Source organism: Sus scrofa, chromosome 13 (genome assembly GCF_054392235.1).
Source record: "Sus scrofa isolate SSC_HxYL_T2T_F1_AM1 chromosome 13, Sscrofa_HxYL_maternal_Yorkshire_Landrace_v2.0, whole genome shotgun sequence".
NCBI classification, from domain to species: domain Eukaryota; kingdom Metazoa; phylum Chordata; class Mammalia; order Artiodactyla; family Suidae; genus Sus; species Sus scrofa.
In genome coordinates, this window is record NC_139395.1 from 210,953,815 (window position 1) to 210,976,505 (window position 22,691).

Genomic DNA, 22,691 nt, shown 5'->3' on the forward strand with positions numbered 1-22,691 from the left:
ATAATTGATTTACAATTGGCAATTTTCTACTGTACAGCAAAGTGACCTAGTCACACATATTATCTGTATGCATTATTTTTCTCACTTTATCCTCCATCATGCTCCATCACAAGTGACTAGACATAGTTCCCAGTGCTGTACAGCAGGATCTCATTGCTTATCCATTCCAAAGGCAATAGTTTGCATCTATTAACCCCAAGCTCCCAATCCTCCCCCACTCCCTCCCCCTCCCCCCTTTCTTTCTTTCTTCCTTTTCTATTTCTTTGTTTTTGTCTTTTTCAAGCCACACGTATGGCATATGGAAGTTCCCAGGCTAGGGGTCAAATCGGAGCTGTAGCCCCTGGCCTACACCACAGCCACAGCAGTGTCAGATCTGAGCAGCGTCTGTGACCTACACCACAGCTCATGGCAACACCAGATCCTTAACCCACTGAGCAAAGCTAGGGGTTGAACCCGCATCCTCATGGATGCCACTTGGGTTCGCTCCCATGGAGCCATGATGGGAACTCCAATCTCAACATTTTCTTATCCACTCTGGACTCACTACCTGAAGGATTGTGCTTATATTGACTTGTTGGTTGTCTGCCTTCACCCAACTCTTTAATCCAAGATGGCAGGTCATTGTCTAGTTCACCCCCTGCCCCCATAGATGCCGGTGCCTGGGGTGGAAAGCCAGTCTGCGAGCTTTTGTGGAATGAACATTGATATATTTGCTTCTCTAATTCGACTGAGTTACAGAGCAGGAACCAGCTCTTGGCGTCCGTTTCCGATTCTTCAGGAATGATTTCTGGCTGGAGCTGGTGGGCTCGGTACCTGTCCTTGTCTGGAGTGTTGTGATTCAGAGGCACTTCAGTGGAAGTGAGCCCCAGGGGTCTTTATTTCAGTCCGTCTCATTGGATTTGTTTTGACTGGAGTTCCTGTTGCCTGTTTTTAAAACATATTCCCTGGGGCATTTTTGAGCACTTGAGACCTCTTAGCAGGCAAGGCATTTCATCCCCATCAGGAAATCTCATCAAAATGATATTAAGTTTGCACATCGGGAAAATAAAAGTCCTCCAAGAGATGTTGCTGTTCTCTAGTTTGGCTCCGGAGATAAGCAGTTAAGCCCATTCGGAAGGTATTTTGACCACATCTGAGATATTGGGCCGGGGCTGGGTGGCAGAAAAAATAAAAGTGGGAAGGAGCCTCCCCCCCCACCCCACCCCTGCCACTGGAGGAATTTCTCTGGTTACAGGCCAAAACTGAATTCAAGGGAAGAGTAAACCCCAGTTTGAGGTATGAGGCTTTCATTTCAAAGGGCTGAGTGGTAACCAGGCCCCCTGGCCGGGCTGTGTCTTGCCCTCCCCTGTAAGGTCCTGCTGTGATTTTTTGGTCTGGTCCCCTCCCGGCTTCACCTTGTAAACCGTACTTGGACAAGCACATCATGGCAGAAGAGCTGCTTTTATTCGAGGTCCTATCATCCTCCAGGTATTGCTCACCTCATTTGGTCTGGACTCCCTCCCAGAAGGAAGGGAGGGGGTTTCCTCTCCCTGGGGGTCTGGCTGTTGAAGCTATTTTTTTTTCCTAATTTTTTTTTTTTTTTTTTGCTTTTTAAGGCCCCACTCATGGCCTATGGAGGTTCCCAGGCTGGGGGTCTAATCGGAGCTACAGCCACAGCAACGCCAGATCTGAGCCACGTCTGAGACCTACACCACAGCTCACGGCCACACCAGATCCTTAACCCACTGAGTGAGGCCAGGGATCGAACCCCCAACCTCATGGTTCCTAGTTGGGTAGTTTGTTGAAGCTCTTTAAACCGCTCTCATGGCCACCGACCAAATCGCTGCAGTGGTGTTTCCATCCATGCCGCTCAACGTTTGCTGTTTTAATGCAGAACTGAGGTTCCAGAAAATGACTGAGGAGAGGTGCCGAGGTGGACGTGACAAGGACAGGACTGCAGCTTCCACCCCCAAAGAGTCATCCTCTGCCCCCTCCCCCAGAGTCTTATTCTGGTCTCACGCTTTGGTGTTTCTCTTTTCAGAGGTGTGAACATGTATGCCATGCTGACCGGGACCCTGCCTTTCACGGTGGAGCCCTTTAGCCTGAGGGCTCTGTACCAGAAGATGGTGGACAAGGAAATGAACCCCCTTCCCACCCAGCTCTCCACAGGTACTGCACCTGCCACTCCGATTCAGGGTCCAAGGCTGCTCTCCAACCACCACTGCTGTATCTGTTTTGCAGCGTTAGGACGACCCTGTGATTGTACTGTGTCTCTTCCTAGTACTGAAACTAAGTCTCCAGAAACACGTGGGGGGAGTTCCCGTTGTGGCTCAGTAGGTGAAGGACCCAACGAGTATCCAAGAGGATGCAGGCTTGATCCCTGGCCTCGCTCAGTGGGTTAAGGATCCAGCATTGCTGTGGGCTGCGGCGAAGGTTGCAGAGGCAGCTCGGATCTGGCATTGCTGTGGCTGTGTCTGCAACTACAGCTCCGATTAGACCCCTAGCTTGAGAACTTCCATGTGCCGCGGGTTCTGCCCTAAAAGGAAAATAAAAAGAGAGAGAGAGAGAGAGAGAGAGAGAGAGAGACAGTTGGGTTTCTCATCTCCAAGGAGGCACTCCCTTCATCTCCCATCAATCCTTTCCTTTTCTGTTATAATTCTGAACCCCTCGCTTCTTCCCCCCTCCTTCTGCACAAAACCCATTGAAAGGATTGTATGTCCCCCACTGGAAAAATAATTGCAGGTTGGATTGTTTTAAAACTCAGCATATCATAATCTTGACTTTGAAAAGAACGTTTATTATTGCATTTCTATTGTATCTTCCATAGTCAGTTCACTGTAAAGAACTCTGAGTTTCATTTGAGTTCAGTCTAAGATTTGTTTTGCAATGTGAGTTTTTGAGCCTGTACCAAAGCTTTTAAACATATATAGGTTTGGTTACTTGACTGGACTGCATCATCAGGTGTGTTTGGAAAGGACACTCAGACTTCAGCGGGGTCACATTTCCGTAAACAGTTTGTAATAAGGTCTGGTTTCAGATCCAGTGCATCAGTACAATTTGTTCTTTTGTTGGGTTCACAATTCACCTCAGTTCCTGGCCTCAGCTTGGCCTTGACGGTCATTTAATTGGCTCCTTAGAATCAACTCAGCTTCACTGAGATAAGGCATGTGGCCAAAAACGAAAAAAAAGGAGTAATTATTTAATTTCAGCTTATGAGGCATGGTTAAAATATAGCATTTTCGCTTTACTACTATTAGGGTGTTTTTTGTTTTTTTGTTTTTCCTTTTGAGTTTGTAGAGCATTCCTGAAGCTGACCTGGACTTTATGCTTGCCAAGTGGCATCCACACTGAAATGTACTCTTATAATTATCTGATTTGGTTCATACTTTCACCTCTGCTCGGGAGAGTGGACTCTGGAGGCTGAAAGCAAAGCAGGCATTATGGACTTGGGAAGATGAATGACGGTTCTGTCCTCGTAAAAGGCATAATTCTTCACTGAGAGCCATCTCTCCTGGAGTTAGAAAATGTGCAAGATGTTGACTGAATTGTTACGTTTAGGTTTTGCAGCTTTGCTGCCATGAAAGCACATTCATTCATTTTGTATTTCATATTCATTCACTTCTTCCTGGAATAAGTGAATGGGCAATAACTCTGGGCGTCCGCTCTGTGCTGGGAATATTCTAGGCACCAGGAAGACAAAACAAACACTCTCTACCCATATGGAGCTTACATATCAGCAGGGGAGGCAAAAAATAAACAGATCAAGTGCTCTAAAGAAATAAGATAAATCTGGATAAGAGGATAGAAAGAGTAAAGAGAGGGCTGTTTTTTTTGTTTTTTTGTTTACCAATTAAGATTTTTGAAAACCTTCTTATTGTGATGTAATTGTGGATTCACAGGCAGTCCTAAGAAATCATACAGCGAGATCCCATTTATCTCTCACCCAGTTTCCCCCATTGGTACAGATCTTAAATAACTGTAGTTTAATGTCACCACCCAGTGGAGTTCCCATGGTGGTGTAGTGGTAATGAACCCAACCAGGATGCGGGTTTGATCCCTGGCCTCGCTCAGTGGGTTAAGGATTGGACATTGCCGTGAGCTGTGGTGTAGGTTGTAGGGCTTGGATTGGGCGATGCTGTGGCTGTGACTGTTGCTGTGGCTGGCAGCTGCAGCTCTGATTTGACCCCTAGTTTGGGAACGTCCATATACCACAGGTGTGGCCCTAAAAAGACACACACACACAAAATCCATTATTAAAATCCATTTATCTTATTCAGATGTACATGCACTTGTTTGTGTATGTTGGTATGTATTTAGTTCTGTGCAATTTCATCACACATGTAGGTTCATAGGCTACTTGCACAATCATGATACAGAACAGCTCATGACCAGGATTCCATGTCCTACCCTTCTATAACCACAGCCAGCTCCCTGCTTCCCACCTTCCTAACCCTCAGCCACTACTAATCTGCTCTCTAACTCTATAATTTTGTCATTTCAAAAATGCTGTATATTTATATATTGCTTTTTTCCATTCAGCATAATTCCTTTGCAATCCATCCAAACTGTTGCCTGTATCAATCCTTTGTTCCTTTTTTTTTGGCTGAGTAGTAGTCCATGATAAGAGACACCATAGTTTAAATATTCACTCATTGAGAGACATTAGGTTGTTTCTAGTTTCTGGAGACTATGATTAAAACTCCTGTCAACACTCATATTCAGCTTTTTGTGTAAACATGTTTTCATTTCTCTGAGATGAATGCCTAAGAGTGAAATCCCTGGGTTGTATAGTAAGCACATACTTAGTTTTGTAAGGAACTGCTACACTCTTGTCCTGAGTGGCTGTAGCACTTTGTGTTCTCTGGCAGTGCGCGAGTGATCCAGTTTTTCTGCATCCTTACTAGCATTTGATACCCTCACTATTTTTTATTTTAGACATTCTGATAGGGGTCTAATGATACCTCATTGTGATAACAAATAAGATGTAATATTTACAAATGAATGGACTCTTTTAAGGTAGCCTCTTTAAGAGTTCTAGAATCATAAATACTGCCATCTTTCAGAGTGATTCGAAAGTTCCTCTTATGGTTCAGAGCCTGTTTTGTCCTGAGCGGCCCGATACAAAGAATAGTAGGAAGGTGTTTGTACCCTCATGCCTGGAAAAAGCAGACAATACTCATGCTGAATCCCAGTCCCAAGGAGCTGGAACTGCTTCTCGCTGTATCAGTTGGTATAGCCCAGGTTATGCCGCAGTAACAAACATCCCCCAGATCTCAGTGGCATGAGGCAACAAAGGTTCATTTTTCATTCATGCTACTTACCTATGGAGAGTTGGATCAAAGGTTTAAGGGTTCTGCTCATCCTATTCAGTCGAGGTCCCAAACAGATGGGGCAGCCACCATGCAGAGGGAGAGAGAAATTTAGGAGCTCTCCTGTCAGTGATGAAATCTCCCACCAACATTCCACTCATAACTCCTAACTTTCTAAAACATGGCACATGGGCTCATCCAGCTAAAGGAGCTACTATGTGTCTAGAAGGCAGAAAGCCAGAAATACCTGTTGATCAGACAGCATTAGCATGAGCCACAGGCTGGGGAGGAGGAGCTGCAGGTCCCCGTGATTGGCCCTGGGGTGAGTCAGGCAGCAGGACAAGGACAGGTAGATTAAGAACACCAGGAAACCAGTCTCATTGCTTCTGAACCAACCTTGTTTTTAACCCCAGCACTGTTACCCAGCCTTAGCAGCCTGGGCTCTAAGTGCTTTCTGATTGTGATAATTAAATGAACTGTTAAAGAGGCAGAGGTGGCACTCCTGAAAAATGTTTAAAAAAAAAAAAGTCCAAAGAAAATTAGAAATATTAGAAGCGTTCCAAGCAATTTCAGCATCCCTGGAGTTAGTGTCCAACCTCAAATAGCTGCTCTGAGCAGACAGTTTTGACTTTGGCCTTAAGCTCTGTGTGTGCTTGTTAAAGATCTTTGCATTCCTGTGGGGCTTTGCGGTCTTGACTTGTCAGGCAAGAACATGCACGAAGCGCATTTCTTTTTTTTTTCTTTTTTCTTTTTTCTTTTTGCCTTTTGAGGGCTGCTCCCATGGCATATGGAGGTTCCCAGGCTAGGGGTCTCACTGAAGCTGTAGCCACAGGCCTACGCCAGAGCCACAGCAACATGGGATCCGAGCCACGTCTGCGACCCACACCACAGCTCATGGCAACGCTGGATCCTTAACCCACTGAGCAAGGCCAGGGATCGAACTCGCAACCTCGTGGTTCCTAGTCGGATTCATTAACCACTGAGCCACGATGGGAACTCCCGCAAAGTGCATTTCTATATCTGATTTTACAATTCTCTTCCCCTTTTATTCTTTTACTATTGGGAATGTATTAATACCTGCTCATCTCGGTCTTTCGCCCTTTGTGCCACGTATCAAGCACGGTGCTGGTGCATACAAGTTGCTCAGGGAATCCAGGTTGCCACCAGGCATTGGTGTTAAAATGTGTGGCCTGGGAAGGCAGCCCACAGGTTCTTTTGGCTACGCACGGATGGGAGGCAGCCTGATGCCATGGGGCCCAGAGCTGTGCCGCAGCCGCTCAAGAAGCTTAGCTCATCTTATCTTGTTTATCAAGTGAATGACTTTGGTTTTGGGGATCAGCCACTGCCCTACTGTCAGCAACCCTGCTTCTCCAAACCTTTGCACCCCAAGTTTACCACTTCTCCCTTCCACCCAGCCTGGCCCACCTTTCTCTTTCTTTCTTTCTTTCTTTCTTTCTTTCTTTCTTTCTTTCTTTCTTTCTTTCTTTCTTTCTTTCTTCCTTCCGTCCTTCTTTCTTTCCTTCCTTCCTTCCTTCCTTCCGTCCTTCTTTCTTTCCTTCCTTCGGTCCTTCCTTCCTTCCTTTTTTAGGGCCACACCTGCAGCATATGGGAGGTTCCCTGGCTAGGAGGTGAATCGGAGCTGCAGCTGCCATCCTACACCACAGCCACAGAAATGGGGGATCTGAGCCGAGTCTGCAACCTACACCACAGCTCACCACAATGCTGGATCCTTAACCCACTGAGCAAGGCCAGGGATCAAACTTCGTCCTCATGGATGCTAGTCAGACTCGTTAACTGCTGAGCCACGATGGGAACTCCCCCACCTTCATTTCTGATACCAGATGATACCATCTTGTTGACATCCCAGAATACTAGCTGTCATTTAGTGAATGGCCATGGACAAGGGCTTTTCATAGTATTGCCTGTTCTCGTAACAACTCTGTAAGTTCTTGTATTGGCAATTTATCAAGGAGGAGACTGAGTCTCAGTGAGATTATATAGCTTCTTGGGGTTTTTTTGACCGTACCTGTGACATGTGGAAGTTCCCGGGCCAGGGACTGAACCCATGCCACTGCAGTAACCCTAGCTGCTTCAGTAGCAATGCCAGATCCTTAACCCCCTTCACCACAAGGGAACTCCTCTTTGGTTTTGAATTGATGTCTGCTTGACCTCCAAACCTGCATTTCCCCACTACACAGGGTTGCTTCTCTATCTTTCCTTATTGTATTTGGTGTGAGAGGCCCCTGTTCTTCTCCCTACCCCAGATTGGGCGGTATTATCTGTTGTCCTTATGTGTGGAGTCACATCAAAACTGAAATGTCCAAACTGAGGAGGTGCCATTTTATTAAGTATCTCACTAACACGTCTTTATGAATTTGATGATTCTGTCACTCGGCCTTGTTATGATCTCTCCACATCTGTTGTATCATAGTACTCTCTCTCTCTCTCTCTCTTTTTTTTTTTTTGGATTAAGTTGGAAGAATTTTTGGCAAGTTTGAGCTGTAAAAAAGAGCACAGCGTCATTGCCCTTGTGAGTCTGTTCTACGTGCTTTTGAAGAATGGCCCCTCTTCTCCCCTTTTGCAAGGCTACGCTGTTGGGATCTTTCCAATTCTGGCTTCTAGACAGTTTCTCTTTCTGCTTGTTGGTGCTTGTACAGCACAGAGTCGTGAATACCTTTTATGGCTTCCGCATTTACCTTTTTATCACTACACCTCAATGACAGCACTTAGAATACATTCCAGACACTCACTTCACATCAAGAGGGTTTTGTACCATTAAGTGATGCTGTAGGTGGGGTGTTAGCATTTGCGAGGGTTGAGCCAGTGCCAATTAAGATTTCCGAGTTGGCCCACAGGCACGAAAGGATGCTCAACATCCCTTACTATCGGAGAAATGCAAATCCAAACTACAATGAGGTATCACCTCATTTGGGTCAGAATGACCTGCATCAAAACGTTTATAAGTAATAAATGCTGGAGGAGTTCCTGTTGTGGCTCAGCGGAAAGGAATCCGACTGGTATCCATGAGGATGCGGGTTTGATCCCTGGCTTTGCTCAGTGGGTTAGGGATTTGGTGTTGCTTCGAGCTGTGGTGTAGGTTGCAGACGTGGCTTGGATCCTAAGTTGCTGTGGCTGTGGTGTAGGCCAGCGGCTACAGCTCTGATTCGACCCCTAGTCTGGGAACCTCCATATGTTGTCGGTGTGGCCCTAAAAAGACACAAAATAAAAATAAAAAATAAATGCTGGAGAGGGTGTGGAGAAGAGGGAACCCTCCTGCACTGTTGGTGGGAATGTAAATTGGTGCAATCAGTATGGAAAACAGTACATAGTTTCCTTTAAAAAGTAAAATAGGGAGTTCCTATCCTGGTGCAGTGGAAACGAGTCTGACTAGGAACCATGAGGTTGTGGGTTCAATCCCCGGCCTTGCTTAGTGGGTTAAGGATCTGGCATTGCTGTGAGCTGTGGTCTAGGTTGCAGATGCGGCTGGATCCCACGTTGCTGTGGCTGTATCATAGGCTGGCAGCTGTAGCTCCTATTTGACCCCTAGCCTGAGAACCTTCATATGCCATGGGTGTGGCCCTAAAAAGCAAAAAAAAAAAAAAAAAAAAAAAAAGGTAAAATAGAACTGCCATATGGACTAGCAGTCCCACCCCTGGGCACATATCCAGAGAAAATGCTAATTAGAAAAGATACATGCACCCCAATGATCATAGCAGCACTATTTACAGTAGCCAAGACATGGATGCAATCTAAATGTCCACTGATAGATGAATGGATAAAGATGTGGTGAGTTCCCATGGTGGCGCAGCGGAAACGAATCCGACTAGGAACCATGGGGTTGCAGGTTTGATCCCTGGCCTCGCTCAGTGGGTTAAGGATCCGGTGTGGCCGTGAGCTGTGGTGTAGGTCACAGATGTGGCTCATATCCCGAGCTGCTGTGGCTGTGGTGTAGGCTGGCAGTTGCAGCTGTGATGTGACTCCTAGCTTGGGAACTTCCATATGCCACAGATGTGGCCCTAAAAAGCCAAAGAAATAAACAACCAACCAAACAAACCAAAAACAAATACACGCTATAACATATAAAACAGAAAAAAAACAAGGACCTACCACGTAGCACAGGGAACTATATTCTATACCTTATAATAAACTATAATGGAAAAGAATCTGAAAAAATACATATAGTCATATATATGTATATGAAAAAAAAGATTTTCAAGAAGGCCCAACAATTATTTAATTGTCGTTGCTGCTCTGTCCTGGAAGGTGATGAGGAGGGAGCTTTGGGTGGGGGTGGGATCCCACTTGCAACCTGTGCACTGCACTGAAGCAAAAAGCTTGGTGCTTTGTCTGTCTCCTGTGGCTCTTTCCCTGGGCACAGGGTCAGGGTGCTCATACAAGCCAGTCCAGGCTTTGGAAAGCTGATGCTCCTGGAGGACAGTAGGTCTTGCACTTTGTTGGGATGAGAGTTGTGTACTTTCTTTGACATGGCGCACAGAGAGGGAGCACGGCCCCGGTGGGTCATTCCCTATACTTGAGCCCGAACAGAGACCCCAAGTGCCAGGTGAGAAGAGCAGAGTAGGATGCGTGGCTGTGCCCACCATGGCTTTCCAGGACAGTAGAGAATATTTTAATCCCTTTTTCTCATGAGTCATAAGGATACTCAAGACACAAACGCAAACTTCAAAGAGCTCTAAGGATGCTTTCAAAGTCCTTTTTGGATAGCAAGGCAATATTTGTGATGGCCAAAGAAAGACATTTCACCAGTCGAGATCGGAACTAAAATTACTTGTGCTCATCAGCAATTTGTGAAGGCGCAGTGTGCTTGGTTCTGAAAATAGAACAGAAATGCACATCCAGTCTGTTCTTAGCTCTCCTGGTTAATCATCTTCTGAAAAAGCCTGGGTTGCTGTCCAGGTCCTTTGAGGGTACGCAACAGAGAGGTCTCAGTGTCATCATTAACCGAATAGCCTCCCTGTGTCAATTCATTAAGCCCTCATCTTTGTTTCTTTGACCATAGATGCCCTTGATTAAGCAGCCAAATGACTCTTGTGATAGAGTGGAATCGAGAGAAGGGTAGTGGAGGTACCAGCTGGAGGAACCCCTCCTTCGGAGGCCCACTCACTTTTCAGGCCATTGAAGGACCTTTTAGAAAAGTTTTATTTGGAGACTTGGCTATAAAACAGAAGATTAAATGCATCTCATGTCTGCGCTGGCATCTACAGATATTTGTACCCACTAGATTCTCAAAGGGAAACGACCTTCTGGTGACCTCACTGTTTGGGAACCCACCTGGAGGGGTTACCTGGTGGTGGCCTGCCCTTACAAAAGTTATTTCTTTGGGGTTGATTCTGCCATCATAGTCAGGCTTTCTTTCTCCCTCTCTCTTTTATTTTTTCTTTTGTCTTTTTAGGGCCCCACTTGCAGCATATGGGGGTTCCCAGGCTAGGGGTCTAATTGGAACTACAGCTGCCGGTCTACACCAGAACCACAGCAACATGGGATCCGAGCTGCATCTGTGACCTATACCCCAGCTCACGGCACCACTGGATCCTTAACCCTTGGAGCAAGGCCAGGGATCGAACCTGTGTCCTCATGGATGCTAGTCAGACTCCTTTCTGCTGAGCCACATTGGGAACTGCTAGCCTCTCTTTTGATGGCTTCATTTTTACCCCACAAAAAAATGTTTGACATGACACCCATCATACTGTAAAGGCTAGTTTTAAAATAACAACTGAAGCCTGTGAAAAAGTGAGAATTTTTATGACTTTTCCTTGAAAGTTTAGATTATCTTAGAAAACTGAAACATAGCTTTGACGAGAAGGATAGAAATGTTTGGGGACCAAGCGAATCAAGATTATTTTCTGGAATCTAGGACTTGGTTATTGAAAATGGAAGCTCATGTACAAAACTACATAAAAGAATACATTCTTTTTTAGATTGCAAGGATGGTATCACTGTGCTCCATAAAATAAGGAGCATAGGAGTTCCCGTTGTGGAGCAGTGGTTAACGAATCTGACTAGGAACCACGAGGTTTTGGGTTCGATCCCTGGCCGTGCTCAGTCGGTTAAGGATCTGGCGTTACCGTGAGCTGTGCTGTATGTCACAGACTCAGCTCATATCCTGCGCTGCTGTGGCTCTGGCGTAGGCCGGCATCTACAGCTCCAATTAGATCCCTAGCCTGGGAGCCTCCATATGCCGCAGGAGCAGCCCTAGAAAAGGCAAAAAGACAGAAAAAAAAAAAAAAGAAAAAAGAAAAAATGAAGCAAATATTCTTAGAGAGGGACCAGCTTCCTAACCCTAATGCCTGGATGGACAGCAGGTTCTCTGGAAACGTTTATTTAATGAAAGGAGACCAGGGTATCTGAAAAGACCATTTTTGCCCGGGATGGAAGAAGAAGGAGATGTAGGGATTTTACAGTGTGTCAGTCACTTCTCACGTCGTTTCCTTACACACCATAGTCAGCGTAACTGATGTGACCAACAGCAGGCTCTGGAAGGCTGGAACATCAGGGCAAACTTGACTGACATACCTTCTGCCCCGGACAGCACAGAAGGAGAGAACCTAGCAGGTAGATGTGGGTTTAGACTACATAAACTAGGATTTGATTCGGTTTTACTTTATTTTTTGCTTTTTAGGCCTCCTCGTGTTGCATGTGGAGGTTCCCAGGCTAGGGGTCGAATCGGAGCTGTAGCTGCCATCCTGTGCCACAGCCACAGCAATGTAGGATCTGAGCCGTGTCTGTAACCTACACCATGCACAGCTCATGGCACTGCCAGATCCTTAACCCACTAAGTGAGGCCAGGGATCGAACCTGCATCATCATGGATAGTAGTGGGGTTCCTTACCACTGAGCCACAAAGGGAACTCCTGAACTAAGATTTTAAAACTTGAATCCTTATTACAGAGTTTACTTAACAATTAACCAAGTCTGATTCTCTGGCATTGTTTTGCTCTGACTGGCTCAGTTGAGGGCATCTTCGGTTTACTGAGTCTGGGGTGTAAGTGGGCAGCCGTGAAAAATGGCTTCAAAAGAAAGGACCAGAAAGAAGGCAGGACCTCCCCGTCCTCTTGCGACTCTGGGTATCAATGATGAAGGCCAAGATAGATGTTCAAACTTAGAATGCCTTTACCCTCTGTTCCATATATACAATATATACATAATATATATTAATGTATATACAGTAATGTGTATAGATGATATATAATATAGATTACATATATTAATGTACATTATATTACATATAATATATATATAATGTATATTATATATCCCACTCGTGTTGCATATGGAAGTTCCCAGGCGAGGGGTCAAATTGGAGCTACAGCTGCTGGCCTACACTTCAGCCACAGCAACGTGGGATCCGAGCCCCATCTGCGACCTACACCACAGCTCACCGCAACGCCAGATCCCTGACCTGCTGAGCCAGGCCAGGGATCAAGCCCGCATCCTCATGGATACTAGATGGATTCATTTCTGCAGCGCCACAAGGGGAACTCCCATAATATAGCCATTCTTTTTTCTCATAGAGGTTATTACGAACTATTGAGTAGACTTCCCTGAGCTATACAGTAGGTTCTTGTTAATTATCTAGTTTATTCAGTCGTGTGTGTGTGTGTGTGTGTGTGTGTGTGTGTGTGTGTGTGTGTGTGTGAGATTCTCATCCTCCTCATTCCTCCCCCCATCCCAGTTTCCCCTATGGTAAGCCTAAGATTGGTTTTGAAATCTGTGCCTTTGTTTGCTTTATAAATAAGTTCTTTTGTATCCTTTTTAGAATTAGATTCCACATATAAATGATAGCATATGATATTTGCAGTCAGACAAAGACCAAGCATTGCCTTTTTACTTGGTTTCATCCTTCTTTGGTTTACGCTGTGGACCACAAGAAAAGCCTGCAGGATGTGGCGAGACACGCACTGGGTCTTGCTTTGCCGAGTTCCAGATGCTTCCCTTGGATGGGCTTGTGGCACCTAGAGATCCAGAAATATGGATCAGCAGTGGCTTGGGAGGTGTCTTGGGGTGTGTGTAGGGGGGGTCACCTGCCTTGAGTGTTTGCTCAACCTGTGTGTTCACTCAGCCTGTGTGTTCATTCAGCCTGTGACACAGATGTGTTCTTTGCCCAATGTCTTCACAGGAGCCGTGAACTTCCTGCGTTCTCTTCTGGAACCGGATCCCGTGAAGAGGCCCAATATCCAGCAAGCACTGGCGAATCGCTGGCTTAATGAGAATTACATGGGCAAAGTGCCATGTAACGTCACCTATCCCAACAGGTAATCAAGGGCCCACAGAGGGACCCCTCCTCGGGTTAGATGGGGCCTGGCTTCTGAGCCCCGAATAGTTCCAGACAGGAAGCTGTGCACGATTCGAGGAAGGGCCATGGCTTCTCTTGGCTGCCCTTCCCTCCTCTGCGCCCAGACGCATCCACAGACAAGCCCACCTCAGTGCACCAGCTGGCATAGACAGGGCCAACCCGCGTGGTTGTGCAGAGTGCGCCCTGCAGGGGCGCCTGGTGGAGGGGAAACTGGAGGCTGAAATCCAGGCCACACTCCCCCGATCCTCAAACCTGCTCCTGGAGTTCCTATCATGGCACAGTGGAAACAAATCCGACTAGGAACCATGAGGTTTCAGGTTCGATCCCTGGACTTGCTCAGTGGGTTAAGGATCCAGCATTGCTGTGGGCTGTGGTGTAGGTTGCAGACACGGGTTCGGATCCTGCATGGCTGTGGCTGTGGCTGGCAGCTGTAGCTCCGATTGGACGCCTAGCCTGGGAGTGGCATTCCATATGCCATGGGTGCAGCCCTAAAAAGCAAAACAAACAAACAAACAAACAAAAAAACCCCCAAAAATAAAAAAAGACTGCTCCTAAGGGCCAAGATCTTTCCAGAGCTGTAGTCTGAGCAAGTGTATGAGTGTGTGTGTGTGTGTGTGTTCCACTCAAGAGCTCTCCTGCCAGCATCGGGCAGAGTCCAATGGAATTGCCCCCTCCGTTTTCAAATCACTCCCCACCCCCACCCTGGTGTCCTCTTCTGTCATTTCTTTGCTCTGGTGTTTATTTCAGCCCGAAGCCCCCTGCCCTAAAATGTTGGGGGCAGGCCATGTTTCCCTGAGTGATTCCTACAAAGGCGTCACCTTAGTGGTTTCCATGAACTGGAACGTTAGGAAGGCTTCCCAGCCGCAGCGTGGAATCGCTGCAGGTCCCCTTGTAATGGCCACACGTCCCCATGTGGGGGTAGTGACTGCAGATGTGGAAACATTTCCTTGTCCTTTTTGCTCCTCGATCGACATATTGTTAACTCACCCGAGGGAGGGGACGAAGACCCTCCCCTTGGTGGCTTTCGAGCAAACACCCTGAGTCAGAGACCCTCCAGGACTGGGACCTACCTTGAGGTCTTCTTCCTTCAGACCTAGAACATTCTAGATCCTGAAGCTCAGATGAAGACAAGAGAACCACTGACGACGACGGGGGACAGACAGGGCACTAATCGGGTGGGAAAGAGGTGTCCTCCGTGATGACCTTTTCAAAATGCCCGGGAAAGTCTGGAAGCATCCACCCAGGCTTAGGGGAGCTGCAGTGCAGAGTGCTCCACCTTGGGGAGAAAGTTCTAGAAGAATGTCAGGGGGTGTGGGTGGACAGGCCTCCAAAGCTACTGAGCCACATCGACACTCGCCGTGGCTGTAGCTGGGGTGGTTTCACTCAGCTGCCATCTAGAATTCTAGCATTTGACTCCTGGGAGGTAATTTAAACAAAGTCTGGGCTACTTAGGTTACCAAGGGAACCTGGAAATAGACTGCTGGTTTCCAGCGCTGGCTCGATGTGGGTTAGTATCTGAAATAGACACCAGGAATATTGGCCCCATGTGAGACGGAAAGGCCAGCTGAGAGGCCAGGCCTCATTACCAAGGGCACGTTCACCCAGCTATGCTCTCTTGTAAAGGAGGAGGCACCCGTGGCAGCCAAATGAGTCATTACCTTAATGTCATCACTGTCTAAATGACATCGTCCATCCATTCCACGAGGCAGCTGTTGAAAGAAGCAGAGCTGCTGTTAGAAATACTGTCACCCGCCCCCCATCCTTGCTGGCTGCATCTTCATTCACAAAGATTCACGCCCTGGCATCTCCTTTAGTAGCTTCTCCACTGGTTAGAGATAGGCTTTTGTAGATTAAATTCCAGTAACCCATCCTGGCTTTGCCAGATTGGTCCTTTTGCATTTGGACTTGGTCAGAAGCATAATCTGCACATGATCTAGGTACGAAGATTGTAGACAAAGGGTTGAGATCTTGACTATTAAAAAAATAGCTGCTCAGTGTTTTCTGTTTAGGTAAGGCCCGTTACTCATTTTTCTGTTTTATTATTTTTACGGCTGTGCCCACAGCATATGGACGTTTTGGAGCCAGGGATTGAATCTGAGATGCAGTTGCCACCAAGCTGCAGCTGTGGAAATGCTGGATCCTTTGACCCACTGCGCCAGGCAGGGGATGGAACCCATGCCTCCGGAGTGACTGGAGCCACTGCAGTCGGATTCTTAACCCACTGCACCACAGTGGGAACTCCGTTTGTCATTTTATACTAGAGGCAAATCCATGTTCAGTTTTAAAGTAATGAAACCAGAAATTGAAACTATTGAGGGAGACACATATTATTTATAGTCTTTATTTTGAAAAATGTATAAGGCAAAAAATGTGATTTTGATAATTATTTTTCTGGTTTTACCAGCACACAGATAAATGGAGTAAGAACATGGGACCAGGGAAAGGAATATTTTCTTTTTTCTTTCTTTTTTTTTTTTTCTTTTTAGAGCCGCACCCACGACACATGGAGGTTTCCAGGCTAGGGCTTGAATCACAGCAGTAGCTGCTGGCCTACATCACAGCCACAGCAACGTGGGAGCCTAGCCGCATCTGCAACCTACACCACAGCTCACAGCAATACCGGATCCTTAATCCACTAAGCGAGGCCAGAGATCGAACCTACATCCTCATGGATGCTAGTCAGATTCGTTAACCACTGAGCCACGATGGGAACTCCCAGGAATAGTTTCTCTATAAAGTCTGTTTTAAAGCGTCCCAACATACGTAGGCCCAGACTTAATTATTTTAGATGTTTGTCAATGTTTTACTTTTGGGAAAGAGTGAAAATAAAGGTCCCATGTTTTACATCACTCTTCCGTAAAGCCTTCTGTTAATTCATTTGGGCCTCCAAGTTGATCTGCAAGAGGTAAGGGGAAAATGTCTTAATTTAAATGTTCGTGACAGTCACAGACGTTTGCCCTATGCTGGGCTCACCTCTCTGTTCCGGGAACAGACATTTTTTTTTTTTAGAGCAGACCTTGGCCGCCTCTTCCCATTGTCCTGCCTGGGTCCTGCACCTCCAGTTAGCTCTGGAGGACATGGGTAACACAGGACAGAATTAGACCATAGTGGAAGGAAAATTGGATTTAATGCAGATTCACTCAAAATTATATCTTACCATTGTCTCTATCATCCAAACATGGAGTGATAATACAAATTCAGTCACTGATTCAAGAGAGCACCAAATATATACATGACTTCTGGGAAATGTTTAAAATATTAGAGTCAGTCCCCAGTCCACGTTTGGCAGAACTCACCTGTTTTTGAAGAGGAACAGATCTGAAGGGGAAGAATGGCATGTCCGCCCCTGCTCATTTTTCCTTCTCCTCCTCCACCCCCAGCCCCACCCTCGTGGTACCCTCACCCAGAGGGCTCTTTCTTCCAGGGCCACTCCGGGGAGAGGGTGGGGCCATCCTAGTTGATTGGGGCTTTAGTTGATTGGCCAGGGGTGGAGGGAAGGTCACAAATGTCATGTTCTGATTGGCGGGGGGGGGGGGGGTTGGAACCATGTGCCTGTGATCTGATTGGCCAGTGTCAGGGCTCATGGCTATGATCTCATTGGGCAGGAGTGGGGTCAAATGGTATTCGTTTCATTGACCAATGGCAGGGCCACTGGCATGGGGATGTTACCAGACAGTTTCAAAGAATTGTGCTTTCTGTAGTAAATGCTTTGACAGTCTTCAAGTAATTGTATCCTTTTTAAAACAAATTTTATTTTTAACCATTAATCATACCAACCCTACTCCAACTTGTTTTCTAGAATTTGTGATTTTGTGGCCAACAGGCGTGAGGAAGGCAGATTTTCTGGTTTCTCAGGCGCGTTTTCTTTGGACGGCACTATCCAGTAGCAGCAGAGAGCGAGCTGACGTAGGTTACGCGGAGGGTGGTGGAAGACAGTCGGCAGACCTACATCCGCCCTTGCCGCCCCTCCTAGCCTGCGAACTTGGCGAGTCGGTTTCCCCTTGTGCACCACGAGGGGGTTGTACTGTGTGGTTTTTCCCAGGGTTATGGTTCTGAGGTTCCAACAAAAGGGTCTATCAACGGGACCTTTTGACAGGGGCTACGGAGCGCTCTAGCCAGAGGTGCTTGCCTTCTGCTTACAGGGGACTGTATTTGCATCTCCCTTAAGGGATTTAGAATGTTCGATCTGATGACACACCTCCAACACACACTCTGTCCCTGGGCCCGCTTTCCTGCTCTCCACAGCTATTACATGTATCTATTTGAGAGGCTTTGAATATAGAGGTGTCGCGATTAGACTCTGAACCAGGCTGTCCAGATTTGAATCTTGGGGCTGCTACTTCCTGCCTGTGTGACCCGGGCAAGTTACTTTACGGCTGTGGGCCTCAGTTTCTTCATCTGTAAAATGGGGATAATAATGGGACCTACTTATAAGACTGTCATGAGGAATAAATGATTTTTGTTGTTCTTTAAGGGCCGCACCCGTGGCATATGGAGGTTCGCAGGCTAGGGGTCTAATCAGAGCCGTAGCCCCCTGCCTGCACCACAGTCACAGCAACACCAGAGCCAAGCCGCGTCTGCGACCTACACCACAGCTCAAGGCAACGCTGGATCCTTAACCCACTGAGAGAGGCCATTGATTGAACCCGAAACCTCGTGGTTCCTAGTCGGATTCACTTCTGCTGTGCCACGACCGGAACTTCTGAATAAATGCTTTTATTGTCTCTCTTCCCCATTGGAAAACAGGGAACTGAGGTGGGGACTTGCTGAATGAATGAATGAATGAATGGATAAATGGATGTCTGGCATTCATTTCTTTGGCATTTTATCCCAAGGAGTTTATGTTCATACTACACCCGAGTGGAAGCTTTAACCCGTCCTCTGAGAGCACCTTACTTGACAGCTAAGCCCCAAATCCTCTGCTTTTGAACTCGTGAGCTTGTTCCTTTAAACACAGTCTGGCTTGGCTCCCGACTACCCTCCTTTCCCAGCTCAGCTTCCACCCAACTTAAGTGTGGGCTCTACCCATGTCCAATAAATACATTTTAAGGAAAAAAAAAAAAAAAGTCAAGTTGTAAAAAAAATTGGGGACGACTGGGGAAATTTGAGTGCAGCTCTGATATCAGAGAATAGTAAGAGATTACTAAAATTTTGTTGGGCGTGTTGATGGTATTACAATTCTGTAGGAGATGTGCTTGGTTTTTAGAGATACACATCGAGGCGTTGAACAAAATGTCATGATGTCTGTGATTTGAAATGGAAAGGAAGGAGAAAGAAAAGAAAGAAAAGAAAGAGAGAAAGAAAAGAAATTAAGGGAGAGAGAGAAAGAGAAAGAAGGGAAAAATGTTAACAATTTATTCAACCAGGTACTGGGTATGCGCATAGGGTAATTAGACTATTCCCTTTACCTTTCTATATATGTAACTTTTCGTAATATAAAGAATAAAAAGTAAGTGACTGAGGAATTTCCTGTCGTGGCTCAGCATAAACAAATCTGACTAGTACCCATGAGGATGCAGGTTCGATCCCTGGCCTCACTCAGTGGGTTAAGGATCCAGCGTTGCTGTGAGCTGTGAGCTGTGGTGTAGGTCACTGACATGGCCCGGATTTGGCACTGCTCTGATTCAGCCCCTAGCCTGGGAACCTCCATATGCCACAGGTATGGCCCTAAAAAGAAAAAAAAAATAAATAAATAAAAAGGTGGAGTTCCCATCATGTCTCAGCGGTTAACTAACCCGACTGGGATCCATGAGGATGTAGGTTCGATCCCTGGCCTCGTTTAGTGGGTTAAGGATCTGGCGTTGCTGTGAGCTGTGGTGCAGGTGTGTGAGCTGGGATTCTGTGTTGCTGTGGCTCTGGCGTAGGCCAGCGGCTACAGCTCCAATTCGACCCCTAGCCTGGGAACCTCCATATGCCATGAGTGCGGCCCTAAAAGGCAAAACAAAACAAAAGGAAGCGACTGACTCATAGATGTAGAGAAGAGACTTCTGGTTGCCAACAGGGACAGGGGAGGGAGTGGGAAGGACTAGGAGCTTGGGGTTGGTAGGTGTAAACTATTCCGTTTAGAATGGATAAGCAATGAGGTCCTACTGTACAGCACAGGGAACTATATCCAGTCTCTGGGGATAGACCGTGATGGAAAATAACATGAGAAAAGACTGTATATGTATATATATATATACATGTGTGACTCTGTCCCTGTGCCGTACAGCAGAAACTGACTCAACACTGTAAATCAACTGTACCCTAGTAAAAAACACATTTAACTAAAAGCAGGAGTTCCAGTTGTGGCACAGCAGAAATGCATCTGACGAGCATCTGTGAGGATGAGGGTTCAATCCCTGGCCTCACTCAGTGGGTTAAGGATCTGGTGTTGCCCTGAGCTGTGGTGTCATTCAATGGTGCTGCTTGGCTTAGGGGTCGCTGTGGCTCTGGAGGAGCCTGGTTGTTGTAGCTCCAATTCAACCCCTGGCCTGGGAACCTACATAGGGCCCCGGTGTGACCCTAAAATGCAAAAATAAATAAATAAATAAAGGAATCTGAATGAATGAGTGACTGAATGGACCTGATTGTCCATGGGGGGGGGGGGGCTGTGCGTATCTTTGGGCCAATGGGGGTGTCTCCGTGCTGTCATGTTTGTGAGCATCTCTAGGGATGCCGCACCGGATGCTCTCAGGGACAGTGGAGAGGTAACTGGTTCTCTGTCGCTCTGTCACACAGGATTTCCCTGGAAGACCTGAGCCCCAGCGTGGTGCTGCACATGACCGAGAAGCTGGGCTACAAGAACAGCGACGTGATCAACACGGTGCTGTCCAACCGTGCCTGTCACATCCTCGCCATCTACTTCCTCTTAAACAAGAAGCTCGAGCGCTATCTGTCAGGGGTGAGTGGGGCCCCGTGGGGCTTTGCTTTCTGTGGAAAAAAAGAGCCCTGACACCTGAAGTGTTTCCCGGTCGCTGACACTTGATCCGAGCTGTTCATTGAAACTAACGTGAGGCTGAGTTTCCTGAATGTGGGGTAAAATCGTAGCGAAACCTGCTTCTCAGGGAGCGCTTTTTATCTGGGGTGTTTTTCAAATGTCCTCGCACAGAATGAAGCGGTGGACAGACTCGTGAGAGAGTCAAGCTTCTTTTCCCTTCAGTTTCTTTTTGTTTCTTTTTGGTCTTTTTAGGGCCACAGGTGCAGCACGTGGAGGTTCCCAGGCTGGGGGTCCAATCGGAGCTGCAGCTGCCAGCCTATGCCACAGCACCACAGCAACGTGGGGTCCTAGCCATGTCTGTGACCTACACCACAGCTCATGGCAATGCTGGATCCTTAACCCACTGAGCGAGGCCAGGGATCGAACCTGTGTCCTCATGGATTCTAGTTGGGTTTCGTTATTGCTGAGCCACAACGGGAACACCTCTCTTCAGTTTCTTGTTGCCTTTTTGCTTCTCTTTCTCTTGGCTCTTTGGGGTTCCCCCCTTAGAGGCTTGTGTGATCATAAAAGTTGGGGAGCAGAGCCTCATAGGCATTCCTCTCTGATGCGAAAGCCATCATTTGCGTTTACTTCTCTAGAAAACAAGAAGGAAATTGAGCTTCACTAGCTTGACCTTGGCCGCTGCACTTGGTTTGGGCCAAGGGAGGTCCAGGTGTCACGTGTCACGTATGAGGGAGGTACAGCTGGGAGCCTGGGGTGAACAGTGGTACCCTCAAGCTTTGGTCACTTTTGTCCTTCTGCTGCACACAGTTCACGTGTACCCAGGGGAGGGAACTTACACGCTTCAATAGCTAGTTTTAAGTAAATCAACTTCTTCCAAATGCACAATGGTGAAACAAGAATTCTGAAAAGAAAACTGGATCAGGGGTTCCCATTGTAGCTCAGTGGTTAACGAATCCGACTGGGAACCATGAGGTTTCAGGTTCAATCCCTGGCCTTGCTCAGTGGATTAAGGATCTGGCATTGCCGCGAGCTGTAGTGTAGGTTGCAGACGTGGCTCGGATCCCGCATTGCTGTGGCTGTGGCGTAGGCTGGCAGCTACAGCTCTGATTAGACTCCTAGCCTGGGAACCTCCATATGCCACGGGAGTGGCCCTAGGAGGGCAAAAAGACAAAAAAAAAAAAAAGAAAGAAAGAAAGAAAAGAAAACTGGATCAAAGGCAGCATGGGTTCTGCACGTCACTCCCTCTGTTTCTCCTACTCAGAATGGTGGGAATTGATCAGCTCAAATCGAAAATCAGGCCAGAGAAATTTGGGATCATCAGGAAGCCCATGTGAATTTTTTTTTTTAAGGGCTGCATGTGTGGCATATGGAGGTTCCCAGGCTAGGAGTCAGATCAGAGCTGCAGCTGCCCGCCTGCACCGAAGCCACAGCAACAGCAGATCCCAGCCAGTCTTTGACCTACCCCACAGCTCACGGCAATGCTGGATCCTTAACCCACTGAGTGAGGCCAGGGGTCGAATCTGCGTCCTCATGGATACTCGTCGGCTTCGTGTTCCACTGCGCCACGATGGCAATTCCTAAGCCCATCTGAAATTTGATGTCATCCCTATGCTCCTGAAGGATGATCTTCCTCTTGCGAATACGGTGCCTTGAGATCAGATTGTGGGGGTCGCTGCTACTGGTAGGAAGACATTTAGAATCCAGAACATGAACTTCTAGAGTTTTTCAGTACTACTTAAAGCCATGGGCGAGCCCAATATCCCACAAACGTCCATGGAACAATAGGCTTAGAAAACTTTTGTGAGGTTTCCGTATTAGAGCTAAAGATGAAACTCCACCTGCCGTTCGGGAAGTGATATTCTCTCCCTGCCCCAGCAGAAGATGACCCCAAGGATGCCCAGAAGACGAGATGGTCCAGATGTGTCTCTTGTTAGCAAGTAGGTTTGAGGAGACGCCTAGAAAACACGGCCGAGTAGAGGAAGAAGCTTGATGGGAGGTGGGTTAAATAATGCAAAAAAAGTAAGGAAGTTTTCTAAGCTACTTTGGCAGAGGGTATCACCTAGATTTGGCTTCAACAGGAAATTATCCACAACTTTTTTTTTTTTTTTTTTTTTTTTTTTGTGACCCACCAAAGGAAAAGGCTTTTAGAAATGAGAGCAATGTTTTATGG

At 46.8% G+C, this 22,691-nt stretch overlaps 1 protein-coding gene across 2 annotated transcripts in view; it reads left to right on the forward strand.

Moving 5' to 3' along the window:
- HUNK (hormonally up-regulated Neu-associated kinase) overlaps nucleotides 1-22,691 on the forward strand; it is a 136,783-nt gene that overhangs the window by 89,291 nt on the left and 24,801 nt on the right. For both annotated transcript variants that reach the window (XM_021070911.2, XM_084991939.1), the window contains 3 exons: nucleotides 2,021-2,148; nucleotides 13,423-13,558; nucleotides 20,320-20,482. In XM_021070911.2, coding sequence (XP_020926570.2) covers nucleotides 2,021-2,148; nucleotides 13,423-13,558; nucleotides 20,320-20,482 — 427 coding nt within the window. The remainder of the gene's footprint in view (nucleotides 1-2,020; nucleotides 2,149-13,422; nucleotides 13,559-20,319; nucleotides 20,483-22,691) is intronic.